Here is an 18,587-nt window from a genome sequence, read left to right as displayed (position 1 = left end):
TTAGTTTACGTCTGTTTCATACGCGCTGCACCGAGTCTATGAGGGTTATGCGAACGCCAGAACAAATCGCAATGCTCGGAGACGGCTTGCCTGAGAGCTCTTCTACGCCACAAAATAATATCTTTTATTCTGAAGCGAAAGCATTAAATGGCTCAAGAGGCGGAAAATCCGGCGTTGTCATAGTCAGCGTGAACACACGACATTACAACAAGGCTGTGAAACCTCGACCTTAGACGCTAATTAAGGCAAAGTTAATGAAGCCCCAGTTGATTAAGATAGAAATAATTAAGGTATTCGAACCCTCGACCTTTGGTGTCAATTAAGGCGAAGTTAAATTAAGACGACTGAAAGAGCGTGGGCATCGCGCGGTGGTCGCAATGCTTTCGCATTCATCCATGTAAGGATAACTAAGTGCCCCTTGCATCTTTTACAACGAAGCTGTTTATGCGGACCCTGTGTCGTCGTTGTCGGACTTTGCTCGTGCCACTGTCGGACTCGGGCCACTGCTCCCGCGTTCGTCATCTTCCACAGCTGGCTCCGTTGCCGCTCGTCATTGCAGAGTAGAATTACGCTGCTGTCGTCCTAATTGGGAGGCCGCGTTTACGGGGAAAAGCGCCGTTGCTTAAGGGGGTATGAGCCATTAATTGTCTTAAGTGGCGGATAGATTTAATTTCGAAGCAGTTTAATTTTGAAGAATCGCAAGCGCCAATGCCGGGCGGATGCTGCTAACTACGCCACCGAGCAAACTCGAGACATCGAACGCAAGCGACAACCGTGGACTGCGGGCGTATCGTCACTGACGTCATTCTTTTCGTCGCAGCCGAACCTGTGTGCATTGTCATTAAGAAACACAAAGACGGCAATCGTCAAACCAATTCAACCAATCGTCAAAACGATTGCGGCGTCCTCATCTCCAGTGGTGGGCCTCGCGCCTAATATACGGAGCTTTGGATTAGTGGTTCCGCACATTCCATCCCAGCTACAACTGTGGGAAGACCACGAATAGTGCGTACTCCTGAGGAAGGAGCTGCCTACCGCGAGCGTCAGCGACAGTTGGCTCGTGAACGGACTCGTCGTCGTAGGGCCGACTCCGAGCTGTGCGCCAGAGTTGCCGAAGCTCAACGGCAGCGCAGCACACATCGCTGTTAGACGATCTTCACAGACTGGAAGGGGCGGCGATTTTTTTTGTTTTTATTTTATGTTGGTATGAAAGCGCGAAATGGCCCATTGGGCGCAGGAGCCCGCGTCTGTCATCTGCAGCAGCGAAAGGGCAGGTAAATTCCTGTTAGCTGCGACGCTACCTAAATTCAGAAAATGAATATACAGGCTTTTTCACCTAATTTGACTACTTATTAATTTTACTTAGTGATGTACCGTTCTACGTGCCAAAATCACTTCCTGATTATGAGGCACGCCGTAGTGGAGGACTCCGGAAATTTCGACCACCTCGGGTTCTTTAACGTGCACCTAAATCTAAGCACACCGGAGTTCTCGCATTTTGCCCCCATCGAAATGCGGCCGCCGTGGCCGGGATTCGATCCCGCGACCTTGTGTTCAGCAGCCCAACACCATAGGCACTGAGCTACCACGGCGGGTTGATGTTACGTTTGCTTTATTCTACTACACCTTCCGTTTTATTACTTTCACACTTCACACGCACAAAGAATGAGGCTGGGGTTTAACGTGGCTTGAACCTATTTATGCGGGCGTAAGCTCCGTTAAGCATGATTAGACACGGTTCTTCAGTGCTTAAATCGAGCTATATCGGCTGGCCGGATGCTCAGACTCAGCCTGGCGCCTGTGCGGAAGAGTTGACGCGCTCGCACCCGCGCGTGCTTCGTCAATGGTGAGACTGAGCGGCCAAGCGCCGGCGAAACAGCTGTTAAACCCTCGCCTAGTCACGTGGTACACAGCGGCTCGGCTCGAGCGAGCGCAGCTGCGACGCCTCTACGCAGCGGATCACGTGACGTGACGTCACACCTTCACACTTGCGCGCCTGACGGGTGAAGGTCGAACGCGTGCCGAGATTTACCTTGGGAGTTGTACCTCGAGCAGTACAGCTCTGGCTCTGAAAAAATTAATCACTATGTATATTCTATGCTTTCTATTCTGCTCTATATTCTATTCTATGCGTTCTTTCCCGTTCATGATACGCTAGTCGCAGTCGGGAGCCGAACTACCGACCTCTCGCTTGCTTAGAACCAGAACGAACCACAGGCTGAGCTGCCCGAAATGTGTGGTTGCAAAGAAAGCCAGACAGAAAGACAGAAGCTGCAACACGGAGAACGTTACTCTGTATAAACTGCGGCTGCGCGTCAGCACTTTCGCTTAACCGACCGGTTCGAACGACCCGAAGAGACAAACGAGGAACGAAGTCTGCGAGGATCATTAGGGGATTCATTAACGGAGGCACAATACGAGGAAGCCCGCAGCGGAGTCCCACCTGACCAATTAGCCAGCGGCGTGCCGTCCGCACCCGCTCAAGCCTGGCCGGTATTTCCATTCTGGTTAACCTGGTCACGGTTCCGGTCGCTCGTTGGGCTCTCTCTCTCTCTCTCTCTCTCTCTCTCTCTCTCTGTCGCGATCTCTCTTTGAAAAGATAAAACGACCCTTGCATGGCTTTGTGGCCCCTTCTGTTCCTCCAGGGCTCGCGAAGAATAATCAATGCGCCTGAATCTATACTCTAAGCCGATTTACTCATCGCACCGATATACGCAAAGTCGGTGCTAGTGTTCTTGTCCTGTCAATTTATCTGCCTTCTGCGTCCCGAACGATGCGAATACCTCTTTGATGCAGAGTTGGTCATGAACGCTTACGATCGTCATGGTAGCGAATAAATAGCCGTAAGGAAATCGGAAACAGCTTCGCGAGTGAAGGAAATCTGTGACCGCTGCCGCTGGGTACATGACCACAATACTGCAAAACACTGATTGAATTTATACACAAGACAGCCCTCACAACTTACATATAGTGCATACAAAATCTTATGCCATAATGCAACTCCTCTTAGTAAAAAAAAAAGAGATAAAATAACGAAAGAACACGAAAGAAAGAAAGAAAGAAAGAAAGAAAGAAAGAAAGAAAGAAAGAAAGAAAGAAAGAACGAAAGAAAGAAAGAAAGAATCTTCACAACTTCACTTGATGTCGTAAACAACAGTTGGAAACCGTAAAGCGATTGCTTGCGAGCAGCGGTAAAAGCACTCGATTTAAGAACACCGTGTTAGTCAAGAGAGCTTTGTAGGGAATGGCTCATCATTGCCTTAGTTCTCTGCACTACCATACATCGCAGTGCACCAAAAAATGTTTCCTTCTTTTTCTTTGCAAGAAGACGTGAAATAATGTAGCAGCCTATAGTTACGCAACTCCCCCTCCACACCTTTCATTTTTCACGGCATGTAATTAACGTTCTCGCCATCACAATGAAGTGAGTCCTGTTCGTTATAAACAGTTGTAACAGCGTACTTTAAGCGCTGTTCTTTATTTCTTTCTTTCTTTCCTTCTTTCTTTCTTTCTTTTTTCTTTCTTTCTTTCTTTCTTTCCTTCTTTCTTTCTTTCTTTCTTTCCTTCTTTCTTTCTTTCTTTCTTGGTTTCCATCGCTTCGTAAGAAATTCTTGCACATGGAATCGGTACCGTGTAGTTTGGCACAGTAGAAGCGTAAACGTAGACTTGAGTCCGGCGTCTTATTAGTGGGTCTGGGCACCCGCCGCGGACGCGGTTCCGAGACCTTGTCTCGAAGCGGCTTCCTCGGCTCGCTGGACGGCCCAGAGTTGTGCTGTCAGGTTCGAGCGAGCAGTGCGGTCTTCCAGCGCGAGCGGGGGCTGGCGGTGGAAGACACGGAGGGATCGGCACTGCCCGACTAGTTTGTTAAGTCTCCCGACACTCCCATAACGTGTGATTTAGTGTGGCAACCTCGCCACACGATGTGCATCTGTTTGTAGTGTACATGTCTGGATACATGGCGGTTTCTGTAAGAATCCGTGTGTAATTGTCTGAAGTGTACTGCTTGCGTGCTGTCTAACCTAGCGTGAGGGAATGGGTATACGTGTCTTTGTAACTGGCAGTGTGTCGTGATGTCGTGAAACCTGGTCATACGCTCCTCCATGCCCAGACGTTTGCAGTACCCCGCGGGGGCTCTTCCTCCGATGATGCTCGGTGAGTGAGACCTCGAGCAACGCGGTGAGCCGCTTCGTTGGGGGTGCTCAATCCAATGTGTGTGCCGGGATTCATAGCAAATGCCTTCGGTTATCGAAGTCGGCCTCTCCTTGGTGTATGGGATGTCGCTGGAGTATGTGATACAAAGCGGAATTTATTTCAGCAAATTTTCGAACTAACAAAAAACACCGGTTTCGCAAGCAGCACTTTGGCCATATTCACGAAAATCTCTTGCACTAGAATTGTTCGTAAAGAATTTTAAGCCAATCCTGGTGTCCTAAATATTATGAGCGAAGGCGACCGACCTGTGGGAAAAATCCCTTAAGAAAAAAAGAAATTGGGAATTCGGCCCTAGTTTTTTTTTTACTTCAGGAAAGTGGAGCATGTGTAACACGATGCCTGTTTATTAGCATATGTGGGCCCGTATTCAGACAAAAAATCTTCTTACGCTAGAATTATTCGTAAGAGCACACTACATCCAGTCATGATGCTAGACACTTAATTTGCGAAGGGGGCTGGTCAATGGCAAAGAACACTAACAAAAAGCTTTGCGAATTCGGCGCCTATTTATTCCCCGGGTAATGCATCGACGATGTCGCACGTAAAAGGAAAGACGGGCGCCCGGTAATTGTAGAGCACAAGTAGAGCACTATCAGAGATAACAACTTTAATTGCACGCGTGTAATTACGCCAAGTGCCGTGTTAGTTGCAAACCAGTCATTAAATAATTCAGTGCACCAACATCGAAGTCTTCACCTAGTGCTTAACCATGTAATGCCCAAACTCGCTTTCACACCAAAGAAAGTTAGAACTACATCACCTTTATTTCTGGTCATGGAGCATATATTCGTGCAAAAAACAATTAAACGTTCTTTGAGTAATACCGTAACTAGCATAGTAATTATTTATTTAGGAATTGATTTTCTGAGCTATCTGCAACTGAAAACTCGCTGCAGCTTATAAAAAAAAAAAGAGGCAGAACCCATCCCACGATAACTCTCGACGGACGGCAATGCGTTAGCATTAAATTAATACAGTGACAACGTACTGCAACCGTCGAAACGAGTGTGTATGAGGCGCCTACTGCAGCGGTACTCCTTTTTCGTGCTTCCCTAAGGATACTCGGCGCCATCTAGCGCAACCGCCGCGAATCCTGCACGTGGCCCCCGAAATGCATGGCGCGCGGGTGCGTGAGAACGCTGAGAAAAGCGTTATGCGACGACCGGGCTCCTCTCTCGCACTTCTTTCTGGACAAGGCTGCGCCATCTAATGGCACTGCCGAGAAGTCCGCGCCTGGTCTCCGAGGCGAGAAGCGCGGCGAGGCGCACGCTTACCGCAGGCGGTGAAGCGGTCAGATTCAAGCAGAGATAGATAGATAGATAGATAGATAGATAGATAGATAGATAGATAGATAGATAGATAGATAGATAGATAGATAGATAGATAGATAGATAGATAGATAGATAGATAGATAGATAGATAGATAGATAGATAGATAGATAGATAGATAGATAGATAGATAGATAGATAGATAGATAGATAGATAGATAGATAGATAGATAGATAGATAGATAGATAGATAGATAGATAGATAGATAGATAGATAGACAGACAGACAGACAGACAGACAGACAGACAGACAGACAGACAGACAGACAGACAGACATGTTGGGCGGGGGGGGGGGGAGTTGTGTGCGTGCGTGGTGAGTTCATGCGCCGTCCGCGCGAAACATGCTTCCGCCGATGACGCCATTTTTCGGAGGACCCAGAGTGAGAAAGATATCTGTCACGCGCCATGCCCGTAAATGCATCCACAGTGAATAAAACGGCAACAAGGAGAAAGAGAGATGCGCGGCTCCTGTAGGGATCGTCCACGAAGGACGATCCCTACGAATCCAGAGCATAACCCCGCGATTTATAAAAGCCTTTGTAAATCCTGTGGATTTTAAAAAGGCTTTCCGTTGGCAAAAGTCACTTGTCATTAGCCTGCCGCCTTCGCTAACAATGCGTTAACTTTAATATTGGCAATCCCCTGCTCTTTAGAAACGTTCAATCGTACCAACGAATTTGCGAATTTGGGCACGGGACAGGTATTGTAGACGCTAGAATAGCACGCAAAAGCGGGTCCAGGTTCCCCGTCGGGTACGTAGAGCTTCCCTTTCAAATATTCGTCATTTTTCTTCGTTGTCGTTATCGTCTATTTCGATCTAACAGTTAGCTCGCACCACTTGCTACGAACTGTTTTCGTAACCAAATGAACTTATTGGTGCTAGGCTCTGTATCCAGCTTCTTAAATAGTGAAGCTATTCGCAATGAGGGATTTGCGCCTGCCTGATCTACTTTGTCAGCACCAACTAACTTATCGTGACTGGCCAACTCACACAGATCGCAGTCAGCCTCTTCTCGAAGTAAGATTGGCGTTCTTTTTTTTATATAGTAGAAGGGTGATTTACTAATACAGGTGCAGTCATTTTTTTTAATGTCCCCTGTGCAGTCCGGGTACATCGCTTAGCTGAATATACAGGCCGCCAAACGGGAGTTTCTTAGACTGAAAGTTTCCAACTGAATACGATCAAGAGAGGGAAAGAGGACAAAAAGAAAATACAGGGAGAGGTCAAACATGTAGACGCTTGTTTAAGGATAAAAAAGACGCAAAGACAGGAGAGATCACTGACGATGCTTTGTCAACTGGAGCGGCACATCGAAGTTTTCGATGTGTTAGTTTGCACATGTCTCGACTTCCGCGATAGAAAAGACATATCTGAGACTCCCTCCTGCATACGATGAATCGAATACGAAACGCTGCTATCGTGGCAATATCACGTTCTTCTTTTTCTCCCACCTTTACCTACACAGCTGCAAAAAACACTTCCCATCATTTCAACACTCATGTGCGCCAGTAGAACGCAGCCTGAAGCAGCGCTTTCATATTTCCATTCACTGACTATTGACAACGTTCACTACTATACGTCACAACTGCAGGCTGAAGCCATACACAAAATGGGGGAATGAACAGGCGCTAGGCAAACTCATCACCGTTAAAGATCCTCATCATCTTAACCACAATGTTCTACGCCCAGAGGAGAGACGAAAACCGTTCCGCCAAGTGCCACCGTGCCGCAGTAACACTTTCGCTAAAGCGGAAGTTTCGCCCCCAGCCTCGAGTGCGAGAAAGCCCTAATTTCGGCAGCGCCGAGCCGTGCGCGCACCGTCACCTGGCACATACAGCGCGCCGGTAATGAACTTTCTTCGGGCCGCGGACAAAATGGCCTCGAAGCGCTTCCCTGCGCAGCGCCGCTCCATCACTCAGCGCAGCTACTGAGCAGCGTGAAACGCCTACAGCGCGCTGGTTGCGAGTGCTCCTCCACAGTGCCGCTTGACGTGGTAAGTATGTTGTATCGTAGAGGAAGATTCCATCAACCTGAACGGAAGCACTCGGGGGCGCACGTACGATAACGAACGAACACGCTCCAAATGTTTCTCGAGGACTTGTCTCTAGAGCGCGGATGCTGCAAGCAGAGACTGGGCGCGCAACGGGTTTTCTAAGGTGTTCAGATTCCACACTGGTTGCCACGATCCGCCCCATCCAACTTTCTAGGGGAACGTGGGAAGCCGCGCTGCGTCAGCCTGTTGCAATATGCGTCTTCCTGGCTGTTCCCAGATTGCTTGTTCTTGTTTTTCTCAAACGTAACACCATGAACGAGAAATGGTAAATTACTTACGCGGCATCATCTAACCGTGTGCGGTCGGGCGCTAAGAGGCCCTCGCGGTAAAGTTTACTCGCATAGCATAGTTTTTGCGTGATGTGATGCTTCAGTGCATTCCAAGCGTTGGAGAATCGTGCTTATTTCGTTATCTTACAGAGGCAACATGAATGCGCAGAACGGAAACACTGGACGTTGGCCTGCGTTAGCGTCCGCTGCGCGTCGTTAACGGTGATGAGCAACGTGTCGCCGCGCCTTGTAGTGAGAGCCTCCCGCTGCAAGTACCCGACGCTAAGGCAGACTTGCAGCTATGTTTTAATATAATATCTTACCCAAACCGAGCGGGCATCTGGCGGCTTCCTACTGAGCTCCCCTACTCTAAAAGGACATATTATTACTGCTACTGAAGCCTTTCATACGTGTTAATAAAGTGCGGACATACACACATACATACATACATACATACATACATACATACATACATACATACATACATACATACATACATACATACATACATACATACATACATACATACATACATACATACATACATACATACATACATACATACATACATACATACATACATACATACATACATACACGTCTCACACAAAGTCCTCAAAGAAGTTATATTACAATAACTTGCATTTATCACGTAACTTCGTTAAAGCAGCAGACGCGTTTATACTGAAATGCACCAGAAGTACAAGCCAAAAAAGGCCGTAGAAAGCAACGCACAAGAATCACTGGTATCACTGGTATTCACTCACTGTATTCGCAAGCTTAATTTCTACCAATAAGACTTTTATTCTTCCGCATTTGAGCTCTCCACCGCAATATCTTGACAGCTCGCCCTATCATTCGCTATTCTTTATTGAAGCCCTTCGCTTTTTCAGTGCAAGACGACCTGTTCAGTACACAGGAACACAATAATTAACGACGCACATTTGACTCGGTGCACGCCAAAGTACTAAATAATCCGGGCGCCAAATTGTTTTAGAAACATCATGACTTTTTACCGGCAGCGTGGTCCCAAGCTGAAAGCCCCTCTCTTAAGTTTTCCATTTAGAACATTTCAAGGTTATCAAATACAATTCTTCATTGCGGCGCAATCACTCAGTAAAAAAAAAATTGTTCTTGTCAGGGATCCACATTAGTAAAGGGGGCCCTCAATAAGCTTCGACAAGTGGCGCTCCAAGTTGCGCCAACTATGCGACGGAATCTATGTCAAAGCCATTAGACAAGTCATTAGGCGTCGTTCACTCGCTTGCATCCGCACGCCAGTGGATATTATTACTGTGCAAGAGATCATTCGCCAAAAGTCGCCGCTTCGAACTGTCAGACGGCCAGCAATCAATGAACGCCGCTTTTGTTCAGCCAATGCACAGCACTCTTATTAATTCTTACGATATAACGGTTTTCTTTTTCTCGCGCTCTCTCTCTCCCCCTCCCTCTCTCTCTCTCTCTCTTCTATTTCTATTTTTTTTTAACATTAGAAGCCGAGCCTGCTGAAGAGGCGCGTGGGCGCTCAGGAGAACTTCGGTTAGTATAACACAAACGGCGTTATTTGTTTGCAGCTTCGCGGTGATGGATCGTCGTTCGTAGCAACGCGTTCTGTCCGGCATTCGTGCGGCCTCGTTGATGGAGCGAAATATCTCAGAAAGGACGCTCGGCGAGAATGCAAATGAAATGTTCATTACGCGGAGAGTCAGTCTTCGCGCCACGCAAACTTGCAACTACTGTATAGTTTCGTATATATTGTTCGTATAATCTATAGTACATGCAAAGAGCTAGGGCCTGCGAGAGGAGCTATTTAGTCGCTCGCGAGGATTTAATCATGCAACGGTTTCTAAATTAGAAGCAAAATTCGCGTGCATGCCGCAAGTGCAGAGGCGCTCAACTCGGCTGCGGTACGCAAGGCGTGACTGGCCACAAATCCTTATTTCGTTATCCCTTGAAGAGACCTTACAGAAGTATTAACGTTGGCAAAATGATAATAATGATAATGACAATCTCTCCTGTAGTAAAACATGTTGGCTACCTGCCGAAATGCTAGCGGTATAAAAAAGATAGAAACACGCACATACACACCCACACACAGGCGCGCACACATACAGTCGCGCACACACACGCACACATACAAGCAGGAAAACTCTACAATGCTCACATGCCGTCGCATGCAAATGAAATGACGATTCGCTCGGGCAATATCTGTGCCACTTATGTTCGCGAAAAGCTGGGAAGCCTTTCAATGCACCGGGTTTGCTTGACAGTTCCGAGAGGGCCGCCACCAGCAGTCCAATACACGCGCGTGGATGGTTTCCAATCTGCCGCGTATACAGCCGGCCGTGCCACTAAGTCATCCAACGAGCTTTCAACAAGTTTCCAACATGTTCCAAAAGCCTGAGCAGCCACAGTTCCAACGCGTCCTCCGAAGTATCGGATGGTTTTGACGCACACACGTCCACCCACTTTAACCGGCAAGTTTTGCGTACGAGCATTTTTCTTCAGCGCGTTTTCCGGAAAGTGGGCCGCGCTCTCGCGTCTCTTTGCGAATAAGACGCTCACAAGTGCGCCCGGTCATGCAGAACTAATCAAATGCTTCAAATAAGCTTTCTTTATACACAAAATCAGCTGGTGCAATAAATTAACATATCATTTCGTTGAGAACACTTTACGGTTCTTTTGTTCGTTCTTCTACAGCGCATGGCAATGCAATCGCGAGCAGCACGACACATCGACAGCGACATATTCGCAGGCATGGTGGTGAGCACTTGTGTGAGCAACGTCCTTTTTATTATTATTATTTCGTTGCCTGCGGCACATTCAGGACGTGCACTCATTGCCTTCGCGTGAAGTGCCCTCCACTGAGTTCTCAGCTACTAGAACGTTTATGTCAGTGAACGCATACGGCTTTGGTTTGGCTTGTGCACGCAAGCCGCTCGGGTTCCAGAGTGCGCAAGCCCGCTTGCGCAGCCTAATCTGAAACTCTGTATTGAGTATGTCTTTTTTGGCTCGTTCTATTGTAACGTGTAATAACGTTACAACTACATCTTTTTCATGCCTGGTTCCTGTGCGCTTCAAGGGGAGCTTGCATGAAAGATTTTTCTTCAGGAAACAATAGCACTCGCCGGTGATGCATCCAGTCTGACAGGCACTACCGCAGACAAATCGCTGTTTAGTTTCTCAGTCACTAAACATTGGGGCTCATTTCATGCCGTGGTGATGAAATGCAAAGACCGCTCGTGTACCGTACGTTGGGCGCACATTATAGAACACCAATGGCCTAATTCAGGAAGCTTCTCGTTAGTGTGCTGTTTGCCGTTAGCCCCAGCTGCATCAGCTAATACTATATCCAATAGCATGATGGGTTAGCGCCTACTCTTGCCGGAAATTTTAGCGTAAAGATTTTATTTTCTTTTTCTTTTTTTGTAAATATAAGCCCAGGCGGTCAAAATATATTCGTATATACCCTAAACTATGACGTCTCTCACGAACTGTGTACTGTTTTGTGAAGCTAAATCCCATGAATAAATCAATCGACCCACAATCGATCAGTCAATCAATCAATTAGTACAACGTTGTCGACTAGACTGCAAATGTATAGATGCACACGCAACGAGGGACTTTTTTGCTATCTTACGCAAACGCAATTCTGATATTTTTTCAATGAAGCAAATATGTGGCACATCAAAACTTACGCACTGCCATGAGGCATTACAGGGGCCTATGCCCTATAAATAATGATGAGGAACTGCGGGTAACATGGGCACATATTCACAAATCCGTTCAAACGCCAAGAACGGCTCTTCGAAGTTCGCCCCGCCGAATTGTGACAGACGAAAGCCGAGACGCCAGCCTTATAGCGGAACTGTGGGCTTACGCATGAAAAGCATCGTTAACGGGACTTGTGCTGCCATTTCATACGTCCCGGAATTATATACGCAACAAACGGCTCGCTGGTAGGCTGACCACGTCCGGCGGCGTGATGGAAGTTTATGGTGGAAAAGCCGAAAAGGCATTCGAACGTTACAGGCCAATCTTTCAAAAAAAGGCGGCACTGAAGGGGAAGCTGCGACGTGTGTGTGAGGCATCCGAAACTGTGATGGACGCTGAGTAGACGACGCTATGACGCAAATAGACTCCGCGGTGTAGTGACACATCGATTCCCATGATCGAGCTCCTGATTGGTTCACGTAAGCTGTAGCTTCCGCACAAGCGCCACGTTCTTGCAACGCGCTACACTGCACAGTCCCTCAAGTGTTTCTGTGCGGGGGCAATCACACTGCAGATGGGGAGAACGATATCCACACATTTGCCAATCCGCCACACTTTCCCTCGCCCCCAAACGACTTCCTGCACTTCATTCGGCATAAACTTAAGTTGTCGAGGATAGAATACTGCGTGATGTCAGTGCACGGTTGCGTCTGCACCGCGTCAAGAACTGCTGCATCATGCAAATGACTCACCGAAATGCTGAAGCCAACACAGGCACCAAACGAGCACGGCGTGTCTTGTCATCTTTAACTTGTTCGCGAGATGAGCCCTCCCGCTTATCCAGGGTCCTCTGAACGATGCCACGCAGTCAGGAGCATCGACCGGCGACGGGCTGTCGTCCGCATCGAAGTTTTGACGTCATGGCCGTTTGCACACGTGAAACGTTCTCTGAGCGATGAAAGGCAAGATACGTAAAGTTCTAGGGGAGTTGCTGCCCCACAGGAACTTACCTATAACGAATGTTTGTCGGTGAGCGCCAAACTCCAGACACACCGTTTACAATAAGCACAACTCTGAATCCTCACAATTTCATCTCGATATATTAACCTTTACTACTTTAGCTGCTCCTTGTCGATGTTTGAATCCACTTTTCTAGGAAAAGTTCAACTTTACAGGTTGAAGCTGGAAGCAGACATAGCTCTTAAACTCACGAATTACTTCTTTTTCTTATCAGCAAAGCTCACGTCCCAATATCATTGTTTCAAAGAGTTGCACGATACGGCCTCGATTGTAAAACCCAACGACACGAGCAGATAATCTAAACTGCAAGATCGAGTTTATCACCTCCAGACAGCTTTTACAATAGCAACCAATTTACACCACCATAATACATCTAATCTGCACCGCGCGCCTGTGCAGTCAACGCACTTTTGGCGATGAAAGCGCGATCAGAATTTTCATCGCTGAGCGTAGTCGAACAACAGACTTTAAAGCAACGACTCGAGCCGGTCCGACTACCACCGAACTTTCGGTCGCGTTACGGAGGGAACGACATTTGGAGGCTACGTCCGAGCAGCGCGAGCAGCGACCACTCACCACGCGCTGTGAAAGACGCGTCTGCGCTCTCCCGCGTGAGCGAGCGCCTCGCCGCCTCCTTTCCCGGCGATTCCCTCTCTACTTCCCGATTTGGAGAAATGGGAAAAAGCGGAGACTGTTGGAAAGGGCAAAGGCGCGTACTTGTCGCTGAGGTTAACAATCGTAAAATGCGGAGTGCCGAATGCAAACAGAAAAAGGAAAGATTGGCCGTTGCAGTGAAGAAGAGTACCCTCCCGCAGAAGAACACTTCCGGTGGGATATAGTTTTTCGTGACTTCTGTCAACAACTTTCGTGCCTCTCCCGCTCTCAAATCCTCAAGTTCCTTCACTGGCGCCACCTACTGACAAAGGGCTGCATCAATAACAAACCCCCATGAACTCGGAGATCGGACGGTGCCCGAATCTTGGAGGCGATAAAATGACTTCCCGCTGTGGCGACAGGTTGCTCTGGAAAACTTTCCCTCTCCCGGGCAGTCCGCGATCTCGTATTTTCGAACGCGGGAGTGCTTTTCGCACTCGTTGGAAATATTGTACGATAGCACGAGTCTTGAGCGTGCGAAATTGTTTCGAAAATTGTCGGAAAAGTTGTACAGTGAGCTGCTCTTGATGACCTTCGAGAGAGACAGGGAGCTTCCAGCGTGAGCAGGAAGACAGGATCGAAAATGGGACAAGATTATCGTCCTGCTCGACGAGTCGTATGTCCCCGATCACCCAATCTCTGAGAGTATCGAGTTCACGGCTGCGATGGACTTTCATAAGCAACTCGTTTTGCGTATAGAAAAGTGACGCCGGAGGTAGGTTTTAGATGACCTCGAGTGCATAGCAGCGGATATCGAAGTCGGTGTCAGAACAGAATGCACAGACGACGTAACAAATTGCTCCCACACTGAGGGCCCTTCGGGAAATCCCAAAGAGTTGTTTATATTCTCCATGTATTTGCTTTGCTGCCTTATTTCTCTTGAGCTGTAATTCAGTTTCTTAAAGTTCGCAAGTGATTTATTTCATAATGTATTATAGGTTCTACATATACTTCCACAGTCGTAATAAATAAATAAATAAATAAATAAGCTAATCAATTAGTTAATCTGCAGCAAGTTACCTTGGAAAGGTGGAGTGCCACAGGGCTCGATTTTGCCTCTTGTATTTTTTTGCTGTTGTTGTTGTATCTAAATGGTTTTACGTTAGCTGTACCTAAATGCCTAGTATTTCAGTAGCAGGCGACACCACCCTGGTAACATGACATGCCTCTTTCTTAACACCGTTACCTCTACAAAACAATGTATACAGGGCGCTGTGACTTTGCTAATAATAAAGAAAAAGTATGCATAAAAATTATGCAGATCCCACGCATTGTAGGAATCAATGTTGCACGAAGCATTTTGCAGATAGCTAGTTATTCAGCGTGGTTCGGCGTTGTGCAAAGGATTACCAGATAAACTGACGTGTTTGTCTAAGGAGAGCAATTAGGTGAGTGACGGAAACATCTGTGTGACCAAAGCAGTGAGACGACGACGACAATAAGGGGGAAGTGCCCTTAACAAATTATAATGCGGAGTGTTCACTGTTTGAATTCTTCGTAGCTATAAGGATTCACAGGGAACGTTCTAACACGACATAGGAGAGTAAAAGTGAGTAAAATGGCGGCTTTACGTGCTTCCCATTTAGTGACAGCTAACTCGTGGCTGCCATCTGTTTGTTTGTTTGTTGTTGTTGTTGATGTTTTCTCTAATTTGCCTAACAGCGACCGCACTTTGTTTTCGGAAAAAAGCATTCCGAACGTCCGGCATATATTACGGTTTGGCAGCTTTCAACAGATTCTGCTGTTTTTCACATCAGTGGAGACAAGATCAGAAACAATGTGCCTCCTATATAGTAAATCTTGTTGCAGTAATGCGCAAAAAACGAGGAAAACGAAGACACATGAAATTTACACAAGAGCCAACTTCTAAGATCTAGTTATAAGCCAGTTCTAGACCGCATGACATTGTTAAAACGAGAGAGGGACAAGTTACCACGTGATATCATCGAGGCATTTTTTTATCAGCTACGAAGGAGAAGAGTGTGGCAGCACTCGATCAATTCACTTATCGCAAAGCGAACTTGACTTCCTAAAAGGGCATGTTTAAAAATTAATATTTAGTAGCACTTGTATGCGTAGCAAGCCACGTGTTGATTATCGGCAAGGGTAACTTGACGCTATTGGGTGGATTTTCAAAATACATGCGTGCCGTTTCCCTAATAAACTTAGTTTGAATTTGGTGCTTGTTGTGTACATTTTTGTTTATGTTCATTTTAAGCACATACTTTCGTGTAATATTGGTATAAATTCACGAGTTATATGATCTTGATATTCTGTACTTATTCGTCTGTTAACTTATCATAACGAAATAACGTTTTTTTTTTTTTTATGAGCACAGTTCTTTATTTCATGGTCTTGTGCTTTAGCACGTATATAACATTCTGCTGTGTGCAATCGCTTGTTGGGCGCATCCTGCTCCTATTTATATAATTATATTGTATGCATTGTGAAACAGGAGGTCCCCGGACAGATCTACTTTGGGACCTCCTATTGTACTGCTGAAAATGTATGCATGTTTGCTTTTGCGCTAGAGATAAATTTCAATCAAACAAAAATTTCGTGTATCTTCGTTTCCTCGTCTTTTTAACGCCATTGCATCAAGATTGCTTATGCGCCGACTAACCCCAGCATTAGTACTACTGCTCCAATAGCAGTATATAGCAGTCATTTATTGAATATACTCGTCTCTGTACATATACGAACCTTAAGCAAGCCCTAACCTAAGTTATGTCTCCAGTCGTCTTATATCATTTCTTTCAATGATGCACACGCTTGGCCGTTTGTTTCTCACAACTTTAGTGCACTTAGCTCTTATATTATTGGCACCATTGATAAAATAATCCCATTGATTCCGATCTAATCACAGATGCAACCATTACAATATCTGATGCATTCTTGTTGGCTACTATAGTGATGGCGCATACCCACTACGAAGGATTGGCCAAGAATCATATTTAATTAGAAAACAAAAAAGCCATTTAGTTTTTATCAGAAATCAACGGTAGCGTATAAGGAAAAAAAACAAATGAATGGAAAATAGCAATATTTCGTAACTCGATAATTACATGACAGGTCGTTCTCAAAAATAAATCATTATTGGCGATCAATCCGCTCATGTTTCAGTATCCTCATGCGTGCTTCACAGGAATCCGTATTGGGTAAATTTTTGTTTTTCATTTAGATTAATGACAATCGGGAATGACATAACCACTAAAATTGGGCTCTACGCGTGGGATCGATTAAATATAGAAATTAAGGACGAAAGCGGACAGGACTGCACTACAAGCGGATCTTAATTTTATACATTTCGTGCGTCATAGACAGCCCCATAATACACCAACGTCCACTAATGAGGAATAGGCAATGGGAGGCATGGCTTGCGGATGAGGGTCGGGAGAGCCAATTGGCTCTTCTGGACCAAGCCCAGCGAACCGCTCGTGCCAAGGGGGGCCCTGGAATTGGGACCCCAATCATCGTGCCTTATTTAATTTATTTTCGATAAAGCTTTTACTCACTCACTCGTGCGTCAAAAATAGTTTATGTTCCTTAATACAACAAAATATAATGACATTCGCTTCTCATGCAAACGGAAAGCACTAACCTTTGTGTAAATATATGTCCGACGTAAAACAGGTGAAATATTTAGAAGTAGCGCTCACTTCAGGCCTAACATTGACTGCTCACATAGACAACACATAATTTTAAAACCCGCCGCGCACTGAACTTCATAACTTTTTTTTTACATTTCCCTCAAACAGTAAGCGATCTTTACAAAACTATATATCATTCTACCAAGACTTTAATATGCGTGCATAATTTGGGAGCCGCATACGTAATCAGTGAAAAAGAAATCCTTGAAACAATACAAAACTGTTCTGCCCGATTTACGAACAGACCACACAGACTCCCAAGTAGCGTGACGGACATAAAAAAACAGCTAAACTGTTCAGACCGTTTAACATGACGCACTCTTCTTCAAGTAAATTTTTGCTAGACTTTTAAACCGCAGTGCGATCTACAGATATGATTATTTTCATCCTCCTATATGTGTTTCACCATGCCATGACTAGTGACTAAAGATAAAGCTATGTCAATATTACTTTTTCCGTGCGAGGTAACGCAATGCAATCAGCTACCCGTGGAAGTCGCGCAAACTTCACGTGACTCTGACTTTCTTGATGCATCGGTGAATTGTCATTTGTAGTTACTGTCGTAGCAGTTTAATTATTTACTTTTTTATTTTTACTGGTTTTCATGCATCGCGCGCCGCTTCATTCAATAAATATTATTTATACTGTTGTTCTGTTATGATATTCATGATGAGTGTAGTATTTTTCTTTAATATTATCACAGTGATATTGTAATGTGGAAAGTATGAGTATTATACATGTCCTGTTAAGGAGGATGTGTTCGTTAGACCTTTACCACTATTGAACGCAGTGCATTGTTTATTTATTAGGACCGAAACTTGTTGTTACAAGTTACAGTAATGCCCTCGGGCGCAATGTCGGTAACGAATAAATAATTAATAGGTATATGAACATAGTTTACTAAGCAATTTACTAAGCGATTTGCAAGCAAATTGCCTTTTAAAAGAAAGCACAGTTTCCTCAACGGCCGAGCAAGTATCCCCATGACAGAGTTCGATAGAGAGCACTAACTGAGACAGAATGCCATGAACGTAAAAATGCACTCTAAGTTATCGAAAGACTACCGTCAACTTGTTTTTCCTTTGAGATGAGGAAAAGTGACAAAGTAAAAAATTTATCTTGTCACCGTCGCTGTTGTTGCCGGCGTCGTCCTTGTTTGATTTCATTTGTAACACAAGATTGGTGGGCTAATTTTATATTAGCCTTTCTTTTTATTGAGGAATGTTCTCATGTAAATTCCAAATATTATTTCATTCATTTTCTTGTAATACTGGCCTCTCTTCTGTCTCGTTTTTTTTTATGTCTTCTTTTTCCAGTTTTCAATTCCTTCTGTTCTTCCCTGAACTGTACTGACTGTTGAACAATGCGTTCTGCATTTTATTCCTCTATTCTTAAATAACTATAATCGTATATTATTATTATTTCTAACTGTAATATTCTAATTACTACTGTTCCTATTATTTCCTCTGCCTCTTATTATTCTACCACTCGCTTCTTAGTCAATCAAACCTTGTGGGTATGTACCATTGTCTGGAATTACCATGATGATGATAATGACGATGATGATCATCATCACCATCAACATCTTTCTGTGCTTCTAACGCGCCTCGTGTGAGCTAAACTCGAAGACTCGGACTTCCCAGTGCCATTAATAACTTATGCAGATGTATTACAGCCCTTGCGC

At 45.4% G+C, this 18,587-nt stretch overlaps 1 protein-coding gene across 1 annotated transcript in view; it reads right to left on the bottom strand.

Moving 5' to 3' along the window:
- Window positions 1–13,175, bottom strand: part of LOC126536769 (cell adhesion molecule Dscam1-like) — a 114,555-nt gene extending 101,380 nt beyond the window's left edge. The window contains exons 1-2 of the mRNA XM_055073902.2: window positions 12,590–13,175; window positions 12,332–12,527 (exon numbers count right to left, since the gene is read on the bottom strand). Of these exons, the coding sequence (XP_054929877.2) occupies window positions 12,332–12,383 (52 nt within the window). The 5' untranslated portion in view covers window positions 12,384–12,527; window positions 12,590–13,175. The remainder of the gene's footprint in view (window positions 1–12,331; window positions 12,528–12,589) is intronic.
- Window positions 13,176–18,587: the final 5,412 nt, after the last annotated feature.

Source organism: Dermacentor andersoni, chromosome 4, assembly GCF_023375885.2.
Source record: "Dermacentor andersoni chromosome 4, qqDerAnde1_hic_scaffold, whole genome shotgun sequence".
NCBI classification, from domain to species: domain Eukaryota; kingdom Metazoa; phylum Arthropoda; class Arachnida; order Ixodida; family Ixodidae; genus Dermacentor; species Dermacentor andersoni.
This window is presented reverse-complemented; position numbering and strand designations above follow the sequence as displayed.